The sequence below is a fragment of the Podarcis pityusensis genome (assembly GCF_964106645.2).
Source record: "Podarcis pityusensis genome assembly, chromosome: 14".
NCBI lineage: Eukaryota > Metazoa > Chordata > Lepidosauria > Squamata > Lacertidae > Podarcis > Podarcis pityusensis.
The window spans coordinates 48,564,458-48,576,735 of record NC_138039.1 but is presented as its reverse complement, the minus strand read 5'-3'; the positions used below and the strand labels follow the sequence as shown (position 1 = coordinate 48,576,735).

The following is a 12,278-nucleotide window of genomic DNA, read 5'->3' as shown; positions in this document are numbered from 1 at the left end:
TGCATCAATTCTCCCACTGACCCATGCATTTTATCTTCACAACAGCCCTGTTGGGTAAGTCAGACTCAGAGACAGTGACTGAGTTTGTTCCTGTGTGAGGATTTGAACCCAAGTCTGCTCAGTCCTAGTCTGATGTTCTTGTTGTCACTTGTTAATGCACATACAGAAGTACTTCCTTCCAATCTGGCCTGTAGTGGGTGGCCTTCCTATTGTATGGTGGTGTCAAAAATAACAATAATCCTAACACACCAAGAAGCAACACAATGACTGTAGGATTGCCTCTGTTTTCACTTTTTGCTTTACCAGATTGTTTCCTGGGCCTTTTTTTTATAGCAGCTTGGTTTACAAGCATCACTGGGTGATAATAGCCATCTCAGTGCCATGAAATCCTCATCTGCTGACCCATAGATGAAGTTGTTGTTCAAAGTTGAAGAACAGGCTAGGCTGCTTTTTTCCTCTTCCCTTTTTCTGGTTGCTTGGCAACCATTAATATACTGTGTCCAGGATGTGGGTTTCTGCAGTTGCTTTTCACGAATCTGTTCAATGAATTTATCTATTACTTGCTTTAATGCAAAAGGCTAAAATCATGTTCTAAAGAAAGGAGAGCCACATTTTTGCCACAGGGCAAAAGCATCACATCTCCCATATTCTGTAGTGGCTGCAGTGGCCATTTCAGGCAGCCATACGGCTCTAGCCCTGTGACCTTCCAGATGTTGTTGATTTCATCATCCTTGAATCATTGACCAGGCTGACTGGGATTAATGGGAACTGGAGTATATGGAGAGCCCTCGACTCTCCAGCCCTGGTCCACAGGGTCCTCCTTCCAACCACCTTCTTGTTCCATCATCCAGAGTAAGAGACAGCTGCTGCTTACCTGCAGTGCCTTTACTGTTTAGGCCAGAGAGGTAACTTTCTCTCTTTTCCTTCCTTGTTCCTTCTGGTGTTTAATTTATTAGAGAAAGAGAAAGACGGATTCCTACTCTCCAGTAACAGAGTTAACACAATGGTGATTGCTCCAAGCACATTCAAACTTGCTTAGATTTACATCTGCCCTCATCCACCTTTAGACAAATGTTCACCACAAAAGTGCTTAGACTAGAAAAAATTGCAGACACTTAGCTTTGCAAATAAGTGAATATTTTACTCACAACTCTCCATCCCCGTCAATAAAACAAAGAAGGAAAAAGTTCCACACAACTTTTAAAAAGATCATGCAATCTTTGGGTTAGCAAAGATGCTGGCTATAAAATATCATTTTAGATTCAGTTCATTTGTTGCATTTGTGAGCCAAGCCGTATGGCTCCTTCTTGCTTGTTTTAGGAAGCACAAAGAGAAAGATACAAGAAGGTAGAGAGCAGAGACATTGAAGAAATCTTTTTTAAAAATTAAATCTCTCTTTCTCATTCTGAGTTTTAGCCAGCCTGACTCCTCTCCCCCCCCCCCCCCCGCAACTGTTGGCTACTCGTGTATACTCATCCTTTCTTCCATTTCCCCTTTCTTCCATTTCTTATACATGCCCTTCTGAACTCTCAGCTCATCTGTAAGCTCCTTATGATGGCACACCAGTTTCCTTAGATTCCTCCCACTTTTCTTTCTTGTTGGAATTGTCTGCATTTGGACCTTCAATATTTTTCCTTTTAAAATCTCCCATCCTTGGATTCGGTTCTCTTTGAGTATTTCTGACCATGGGATCACACCCAGTAGCTCCTTAAGCTTTTTGAAATTGGCCTTCTTAGAGTCCAGAGTGCATGTCCACCATGCTCAGTTTTCCCTTGCCTCTATATCCTGAAACCCAGGAGAACATGATCACTTCCTCCCACATTTCCTAGTACCCCCACTATTGGTCAGTTCCTTCCTAATGGTGACGACCAGGTCCAAGATAGATGATCCCCTTCTGGGGATAGATGATCCCCTTCTGAGGATAGACGATTCCACCTTCTGGGAAATGAAATTGTCAGCTTGGCAACGGAGGAATTTGTCAGACCTTACATTCTTGCTAGTGTTTGAATCCCAGCAGATATCAGGGAAGTTGAAATCCCCCATGATTACTATATTTCTTCTTTTTCAGTGTTTGGTTATCTGCTCTAGTAAGGCATCATCCAAGTCTTTAGTCTGGCTTGGCGGTCTATAGCAGACACCCACAATGAGGTCACTGTTGTTTGTCTCTCCTACAATTTCCCCCCATATACTCTCAATCGCCTTTCCATGCTCCAGGTCATGGATTTCTTCACAAGTATATACATCCTTTACATATAATGCCACTCCTCCTCCCTTCCTGTTTGGTCTATTCCTTTTGAACAAGTTATACCCCTCAGTTCCTACATTTCAGTCATGAGTCTCATCCCACCAAGTTTCAGCAATGCCTAGCAGGTCATATTTGCCATCCTGTACTAAAAGCTCCAATTCTTCTTGCTTGTTTCCCATACTCTGTGCATTTGTGTGGAGACAACTGAAACCATGAGCTGTCCCCTCCAGCTGCTTCCTTCCTGTAGTTTTTTGCCCTTTAGCAGGTTTCTAAAGCACCACCTCAGTTTCCTGTGCATCAATGAAGCTATTATCTCCAGTGCCAGGTGCTCTTCTGTTATCTGTAATGTTGTCTCCCTTTCCTTCGAGATCTAGTTTAAAGCTCTCCTGATCAGGTTCTTGAGACTTTTAGCAAACACAGTCTTGCCAACCGCTGTGACATGCAGCCTATCTTTCGCTAGAAGTCAGAAGAGACCGTGATCCAAGAAGCCAAATCCTTCCTGATGACACCACCTGCGCAGTCAGTGGTTCATCTCAAGTATTTTCCTCTCCCTGGACCACGACCTTCAGCAGGAAGGAATGATGAAAAGACTACCTGTGCCCCAGTTATCTTCAGCTCCCTTCCCAGTGTCTCATAGTTCATTGCTATGTGTTGCAGGCTGTGTGGCAGTATTATTTGTACCCATATGAATCAGAAGGAAGGGGTAGTGGTCAGTGGTTACTCTGATAACTTGAGGCCAGGGCTTAGGTTAACCCTTTCATGCATGCAAGTGTAAGTCAGTATTACAACATATTTTTTTCTCTCCTGCTGTCCAGCAAAGAATAATCCTGATGCCAGAGAAAGGGAGGGAGGGGGCTGGGGCAGAGGTTTCTTTGTTTCTTCTGGTGAGACAACCAGCTGCATGCTGTTTGTGCTGCTGAGAGACTGGACAAGGGGAGATGCCCCAGAGAGTCCCCTTCTTGCCTTTCAGTGCAATATCACAGAAGAAGATGAAGCAGATGGGGTTCAGATACTAGCCTTCCCCAATCGGTTGCACGCCTGGGGTTTGGCACTGCAGCTGCCATCAACTCCAGCATGATATGGCTGTGGTGGTTGGGACAGGTGGAAGTTGTCATTCAAAACATCTGGAGGGGACCAGGCTGGGGAAGGCTGCGTTAAATGTTTTTTAATTTATGCAACTCATTCATTCATTCATTAAATTCTTAGTCCTTTTTTCATCAAATACTTAGTCCTTTACACAAGTCTGTATTTTTCTGTTTTTGTTTTATTAGTCAATTAATAAGGCTATGGAGAAGGATCACGAAGAATATAATATTGGTGTCTTGGACATCTACGGCTTTGAAATATTTCAGGTAATGACTTAAAGCATTATTTCAGTGGCAGCAAAAATACCCCTGTTTTTCTTCCTGGTTTGGGCAACCTGTGGTGCTCCAGATGTTGCTGGACTCCTAGCATCCAACATGGCCAGTGGCCAGAAGTTGATGTGAGTTGCAGTCCAGCAGCATCTGGAGAGCCATGGCTTCCCAGCCACTGTACTAAGGAGAAGGAAATTCACCTCCTTTGGCAATGTGGCTTTGCCATTTTCTACATGACAATGACGATAATATGGCACAAATTAAATTCTACTGCATACTGCCCTGAAATCCATTTTTGGATGAAAGGGGGGGGGGGGGGGAGGGAGAGAGAGAGAGAGAGAGAGAGAGAGAGAGAGAGAGAGAGATATTAAATTAAATCAGTTTTATCTCATTCTCGCTCCCAGAGTGACTTACAGGTGGAATTAATTAGAGGGCCCCTTGTTCTCAGCCTTACAATTTAAAGTCTGTGACACAAAAGGAAATAATTTGGAGGGAAGAGGAAAGAGGCAAACTCAGGCATTATTTCTCAGTTACAGAGTTCTGAAATGGGAAGAGTTCAGGAAGTGGAGCCAAAATTTGCTGGTTTTTAGCAGAGTGGAAAGAGTGGTCACACAGTCCCATTTCTCTCTCTCCTATAGTTTGGTGGAAAGGCTGTCACAATTTTTAAATTTAGTTTAATTTTCATAAAGTTGCAAAATTTATGCCCTGCACCCAGAGTACATGAATGGAAACCTTTGGGGATAAAGTTGGGACATACATATTACTTCCTATAATTGGAAACATATATAATGTAAAACAAAAATGCTTCGTATAATGCAGGGTTTGAATGAACTTGTGTAAGTTGTTCTAGGAACAATAACTGTCTTCTCTGCTGAGGTTTGCAGTACAAATGTAAAAACCAGCTGTTAAACTTACTGAAAATATATTGCAAAAATAATCAGGATTGACCTAATTGGTAAAAGGGGTGTTTTTATGAAGCTAATGTTTTGATTGCTTGTTTTCTCTCCCAGAAAAACGGGTTCGAACAGTTTTGCATCAATTTTGTTAATGAAAAGCTGCAGCAGATCTTCATTGAATTGACACTGAAGGCAGAGCAGGTAAAAAAAATACGAGTTTGTGTTGTTTTTTGTACAGATATCCACAAAACTGCCTTCCCCTTGTCAAATGTGGCCTGGCTTTTTGGGTGATGACTATTTAAAATTTGTCTGGCAAGTATATTTGAGAGAAAACAGATGTGGGTTTGCTAGTACAATTTTGGAAAGTAATGCAACCACAGTTGTAAGCAGATTTTATCATCTGACATGGTGACCCAAGAGTGAGTCTCAGCAGAGAGAACAACCATCCTGTCAGCTGACTGCCTCGTGGATGCTGACTTGCTGCCACAGATGGCTGGCTGACATTTGTGTTGGATAGGGCTGTCAAGTGAAAATGGGGGAATATCTGCTTTCTCAATTTCCTACCAACCTGTCTCTTTGAAAGAGAAGGGGAAGGGGTTTTCCCTGCTACCAGCCAGTCTGAAGAGCCGGTATATTTGTTGATTTGTTGGTTTGTTTTGTTTTGATTTATTATATTTCTATGCCACTTTTCATTCAAATGAATCCCAAAGTGGCGTACAAACAATAAATAAGAATAACATGATCGACAATAATAGAACATCACAAATACAACATAAATTATATAGAATAATTAACAAATAATCAGTGAAACAATTACAATTTGAAAAACACTATTAACAAAGCAACAACAAAAATAAGCTAAACATCACAATTAAAGCAAAAGTCATACTATATGAATAACAAATCAATACATTTATAATCTATAAAACAGTACTGTATTAACAATATTAACAAAATAGGAGTCAAAAAATAAACCAAGCACTGTTATGTTCTTGCACACACTCCCATGACTCATAATCTTTCAATCTATTTAGCTCATACTATTTCAATCTATTTAGCTTGGAATACACATGTGACCTGTGGCAGCAACTCCCTTCTGAAGGTTCCTTGGGCAGGAGCTGGGGCAGCACAGGTGAAACCAGCCACCCCCTGATGGCAAACAGAGTATTTTGCCCCCTAAGTGCTACAGGGAAGCAACAGAGCTCATTTATCCCTTCGAATATTTGGACTGTAATACTGAGTGGGGCAACTGAACTTAGACCTCAGAGTATGTGGTCAGCTTGGTTACTTGGAACAACTTTGTCAAGTAGTTTTCTAAAGTGGGGGTGACTAACCCAAGAGCCTTCATCACACACAGGAAATTTATCTCCCTTGCTCCTGGACCCCACCAATTTTGATGTTGGTGAAAAGAAACGTTTTTTAAAAGCAGACAGGAATGGAATGATTTTAAAAAAGCCACGTCCAGTGTCTAAATGGGGGGGGGGGGAGAGAAGTCACTCCCTCCCCGATCACCAGATTTATCAGTTGATGATAACCTCAGCTGGTCTGTATGTAAGTGCAAAGGTGGACTCACCCACTTTTGGCCACACACACTCCTGGCAAGCAGCCCCTGGATGGTTGGCCAAGGGTGAACGTGGCCTTTGAGCCAAAGAGAAAGGCTCGCCACCCCTGAATTAAAGGAACTTTGAGTAAGAACCCTATGAAATGTGTAATTTACCACCCTCCACATAAAATTAGTAATTGTTGAATCAGGGCTTAGACTCGTAGGCTGTTTCCAGCGTCAGTGGTGACTCAGCCTGGTTTTCCTTCCTCTGAATAGCACCCAGGATGTATGATTTATGGAAAGGTCTCTAGGACAAGCAAGCTCCAGCCCTTCGTATTTTAGAAATTAAGCTCTGTCATACAAACACACACCAGCATCTTCACCTTCCTTGTTTTGAAACACTTGGAGTGACAACTGCTTTGGTATCAAAATCCGCAACAACTAGGCAGGACCCCGGTGTCTTATCTCACACAGATCATAATTTTAATTACAGTAGGCCGAAAACATATGTGGGAGTTACTTCCCCCCTCCCAATGCAACCATCGCTACCTGTCTGAAGCCGGCACACTGAGCAGGCGAGATCTCAGGAGCCTTGCAGGGCCTTCCAGAGTCCTCGTGCAACCTTCACAGAGTCTGGAAAAGACTTAAAAACACTTTCTGCAGCTGAAAACCTGGCACTGAAAGAGCTTTTTAAGCCCTCTGGGCTCTGGGAAGGTTATATGAGGGCAGTCTCCCACCCTCTTTCCATTCATTCATTCATTCATCTGTTGATGATGCACGCAAAGCTGTGATCACGTAGGTTTGGGGCCTAGTCCTCAAAGCCACCACAGTGTCATGGGCTGGCCAAATCAGGACAATACAGATGAAGGGTTTGTCAAGGACCTGGGGGAGGGCTCGAATTTGTTGTGGAGGTCTTTGCTGGAATTGGGGCAGCCTGATAGTAAGGATCCAGTTGGGGACATTCCTTCAACCTGCTCTCTTGCCTTACTCAGTTCTGCAATGAGAGCTGAGCCCCACCTTTCTCTCCATCTCCGTCTCCATCTCCATCTCCACAGTTGTCAGAGCCCTTCTCTGGCACTTCCACAGTGCTTGCCTCACCACCTACCCAGGCGCCGTCAGACACTGAAAGGAGCCCTGCCTCTCCAGAGGGGGATGTTCTGCTGGTGCTGTCTGCCTCTCAAGGGGCAGAGACACTTCCCCCATCACCTAGATCCAGGAGGCGCCAGAGGAGGAGAGAACAGATGGCTCCGCCAACTAGGCTTACTGAGAGATTTCAGAAATGCTCGCTGTACTAAGCTGAGCCCACCCTGTTCCTATATATAGGATAGCAAGGGGGTGTATCCGTGTCAGATCAGCATCCAAAGCTTTGGGAGTTACTTTGCCTGACTTTGTTGTAGCTGAATCTACGATTAATTATGTGGCTTAAGACAGCAATTTGTTTATGTACCACAGAAATCTAAGCATTAAATCCTTTGGAGAGTATTCTTCAAGTCCTCATTCTTGATGAGTAGGAATCAGGACAGACAGCAGTTGCCACCGTTTGTAGATACTGGGCAGACCCAGGGCAAAAAGTCTAAGCCCAAAGGCTGTTCTTGAGTGTTGGGGTATCCAGAGTGGAACTGCCTGATGCCCCTTCCTATTTCATGCATCCTTTTGGCTCAGGTCCAAGAACTCACTCCTGATATATGTACATAACAACTCAGTTGGTCACGTGTGGCAAGTAAGATACTCCCCACCTGCCCCACACCAAACTCTGTAAAGATTGTGGCTTTACCTATTTGGCCACAAATGGAAGCATGACTGGGGAAACATGTTAATCATTTGTGTGCCCTTCTCACAGCAGATTAAAATGGTTCCACTTTTCCCTCCTGAAACAATTCCTCAAAGAAATTCCAGTGACTTTTGTGTTACACAAACACCACTCAACACTGTGGGAGGAACTCAGTCTCGAGCTAAAACAAATGGTCTGTCAGCACCTGCATTTCTGCTTGCTCAACAGAATGTCCTCCCCTTTCCTCCCTCTGTGGCTGCTCTGGGGTTTCCTACGACCTCCCAGAGTGGGTGGGAAGAAGAGGGGGAAGCCCCATTGCATTAGTGCAGAAGCCTTTGCACTGGCTTCTGCTAGTGGAAATCCTTAGCTCAATCTGGCCCTGTATATTCAAAACTGGGTGTTTCCCATAGGGGACAGCTTTATGACACCTGTCACTTTGGGAGTTTTGTAAATGAGATAGTTTCTACAGGTGCTGCTTCTACAGCACAAAAATGTGACAAGCTGCTGTCAGTGAAATCAATAAATTCTCTTACCTCTGTAGCTATCTCAGGAGCAGAAGCCCTAATGCAGTGTTTCCCAACCTTTTTCCAGCCGTGGCCCCCTTCCAACCTTGTTTCCTTCCTCTGGCCCCCCCATGGGCGTAGCCAAGGGGGGGCAGCTGCCCCCCAAATAAGTAAAAATCAATACAAATGTGAGGTTCTGCCCCCCCAAGCCTCCCCCCTAACAAATCTCCTGGCTATGCCCCCCCCTTCTTAGAAAGGTAGCTATTTAAATGTTTTGTTTGTAAAGAGAACAGGTTTTATTCATAATTTTTATAATTACATAATTTTTATAATTACATAAAATGATAGGAACATAATGAAATATTGTTGAAGCAGAAAAGCATAGAATCACCTTTCTAGTGCAACCCCCTGCAATGTAGGAAACTCAGCTAAACCATCCCTGACTTGTGGCCATCCAACCTCTGCTTAGAAACCTCCAAGGAGGGAGAGTCCACCACCTCCAGAGGGCGATCCATCTTCCATCAAAACTATCCAACTAAAGTCTCTGAAATTCCTTGAATAAGTCAGGGTTCCGTACTTTACCCAGCGGAGATGAAGCTCATAAAGCTTTGTATAATCGGCAAATGCCCAACTCTCAACTTCCGTTTGATAGTTTTGATGTTTTGCATTACTCCATAAAGTTTTCTATACTGTAATTGTTTCTGGCCATCGTGTTGCTTTCGATATTGCTAATGTCAAAAGCTGGCTGGACATTCGTTGCTTTAGATGCTACTTGCTATTGGATCTGTTTCACAGACGTTTTGATACTGGAGAGTTTTGTGTCCAAAATGTCCAAAATATGCACCTGAATCTCTGTATGTCTCTTTCTGAGCTCTTTTTTCTGTACTGCAGGAGGAATATGTGCAAGAAGGAATACGCTGGACACCCATAGATTACTTCAACAATAAAATTGTGTGTGACCTCATAGAAAATAAAGTGGTATGTGTCCTGAGGGCCTCCCAGGTCTCATGCAGAGAGAAGGGACACCTGTCTCTGTTGGGGATTGAACCTGGGACGTTATGCATGCAAAGCGGGTGCTCCCTCAGTCTACTGTGGCCTGTCTCTGCACATTCAGCAGCTTCTGGTTGGATAGCTCCCAGGGGGCCACAATGATAGTCCTATGACACATGGAGAAAACTGAAAAAAATCCATGCTAATTCCACTTTTGAGAACTAAACATGAATGGATGCTAGGAGGAGCAACCACACCTCCTGCAGAAAGCAGCCAACCCCACAGGCTTCACTGGTAGCTGATTGGCTTAGTCTCTGACCAGTTGAAAACAATCCTTTTCTTTAAAATTCTACAAAGAAAAATGGAAAGAGAGGCCCTAATTTATGGCACCTCAGGGTATCTGAACAAGCAGCAGCTTGTCTTAATTGTACCCAAATCTGCTTCTGTTTTGTGCAAGTTTCACAGGGGGGCATTCTGGTAAACATGGCTGGATCAAAGAAGGGCCAATAAGTGTGAATAAACAGAAGTTTTCTGAAGTGCAATGGCAGTGTGTGTGCTCATCACTGCCCTGAGCCTTTGATCTATAGGTGTTTGGGGAGGGTACTAAAAGCTGAGATGACATTTATTCATAGTATATATAGATATCCTTTCTGTCAAAAGGCACCCAGTGACCTTATTTGTTTAAAAATGACTAAAATCCAATTAAGCACCTTGAGTGCCTGGCCTAGAGATAGGGGCAAGAAGCCTCGAAGGTTTTACTGGAGAGAGGTTTGTACACCACCTGTTTCTTCTTGGTACACCAGAATCCTCCAGGCATCATGAGCATCCTGGATGATGTATGTGCCACGATGCACGCTGTGGGTGAAGGGGCCGACCAGACCCTGCTGCAAAAACTCCAGATGCAGATTGGGACTCACGAGCACTTCAACAGCTGGAACCAGGGATTCATCATACACCATTATGCTGGAAAGGTGACACTCAAAACGCCTTGGAGAAGGGGGGGGGGGGACTGATTCAATTTTTGACTGATCTGAGACTTGATTTGGCTAGCATATACCATGCAAGGCTGTGGGGAGCAGCCAGGGTGGGGGACTCCTTGGCATGGTGCTGTGTCAGTAAACAGGCTTCCACTGGCCCATTTTAAAGACTTGTTTACATTTTTATTGAGAGGTAACATTTGTTTTAACCCTGCATGGGGAAAGGTTCCTGGGTAAGAATGTGTAGGGTTTGGAGCAGGGAAACAGAACAGGAAAATATCCAGCCTCTCCCTGGATCTTCTGTGCTGTCAATCTCTCCCTTTCCAAAGCAAGCAGCATCAGCTGATTTTAAGAGAGAGCATGCATTTAGCCCCCTAATTTCTCCAGATTGTGCCTTAACAGATTGCATTATTTTCCAAAACTGCACTGGGAATTACAAGAACTATTTTCTGCATGTGAAGTGCATTTCACTGCCATATCTCTTGCAAATGGAATAAAAGCTCACTCCTTTCCCCAGGTGTCCTACGACATGGATGGATTCTGTGAGAGGAACCGGGATGTTCTTTTCATGGACCTGATTGAACTCATGCAAAGCAGTGAACAGTACGTAAGACATGTTTCCCCCCACTTAGGGTGGGCATTGCACATGTGTCCCAGATGTAACAGTTCGTATTTCTCCCCTCTCCCCCAATCTCTCCCCATTTGTGCTTTTGGGTACAGTTTCTGCTTGCCTGCTCTAAATTTAATAACATAACCCAGGCAGCAGCTCAGATACCAGCCTTCACCAACCTGGTCCCCTCCAGGTGCTCTGGGTTGTACTGCCCATGAGCCTCAGCATCATGACCATGCTTGCTGGTGCTGATGGAAGTTGTAGCAGAACACATATGGAGGGCCCCAGGTTAGCGAAGGCTGAGATAACCTTACACTGCACTCTTCTGGCTAGACAGGAGGAGAATTAATTGGTTCCATATAACAGTCCATGAATTCCAAAATAGGGAAAGTGACCACTTGGAACTAACTTTTGATGGTATAAGCCAGGGGTCAGCAAACTTTTTCAGCAGGGGGCCGGCCCACTGTCCCTCAGACCTTGTGGGGGGCCGGACTATATTTTGGGGGGAAAAGATGAACAAATTCCTGTGCCCCACAAATAACCCAGAGATGCATTTTAAATAAAAGCACACATTCTACTCATGTAAAAACATGCTGATTCCCGGACCGTCCGCAGGCGATTGGGCCGGATCTGGCCCCTGGGCCTTAGTTTGCCTACCCATGGTATAAGCAGTGCTTAATTTCTAACATTTAATAAAGATCTGGGCTTTTTCTTAAATATGAAAAATGCTGTTTGGAATAATGTCATCTTTAATCAGGATTCAGAAATACTCAATTTCTCTTCAATGAAAGAAGGTTCAATCTGGAACTTGAGGAACATCTGCAGCATCCCTTGGTTCCTGTCAGGGCATTACTCTGTTGGACATTAAAGCCATAATCAGAGGACTGCTTTTGTTTTTAAAATAATAATAGCACCTAATATAATATTATTAAGAGGAGTGAGACCTTGTCACCGAATATCACCTGTGTTGGAGATCTCCAGTGGTTGCCCCTTTGCTATTGGGCCAGGTTCATGGTGTTACTATTAGTATATAAAGCTCTTAACAACTTGGGACCAGTTTACCTGTGAGATCGCCTTACCCAATATGCCCCCTTCTGACCACTTTGATCTGCAGAACTGGCACTGTTGCAGGTGCCACATGGTATTTGTTCTGAGTTTGTAAGAAATTGGTCTTCTAGTATGGCAGCACCAACACTTAGGAACTCCCTCCCTGTGGAGCTGTTCTCCTTTCAGTGCCTACTAAAAACATTTTTGTTTAGACTAGTCTACCTAGACACGTAGAATGCTGGTGTATGTTTTAATCTGTTTTTATTTTATTTGTTTTGAATAGTTCCATTTTTCCCTGATAATTTTATTGTTTTATTCTTTTTGAAAACCACTTTGAAGTT

The 12,278-nt window shown here is 43.8% G+C and overlaps 1 protein-coding gene across 1 annotated transcript in view; it reads left to right on the top strand.

The window, feature by feature from the left end:
• The window catches only part of MYO1E (myosin IE), a 112,309-nt gene that overhangs the window by 72,288 nt on the left and 27,743 nt on the right, over positions 1-12,278 (top strand). The window contains exons 11-15 of the mRNA XM_080980686.1: positions 3,517-3,597; positions 4,611-4,697; positions 9,205-9,291; positions 10,107-10,274; positions 10,798-10,883. Of these exons, the coding sequence (XP_080836812.1) occupies positions 3,517-3,597; positions 4,611-4,697; positions 9,205-9,291; positions 10,107-10,274; positions 10,798-10,883 (509 nt within the window). The remainder of the gene's footprint in view (positions 1-3,516; positions 3,598-4,610; positions 4,698-9,204; positions 9,292-10,106; positions 10,275-10,797; positions 10,884-12,278) is intronic.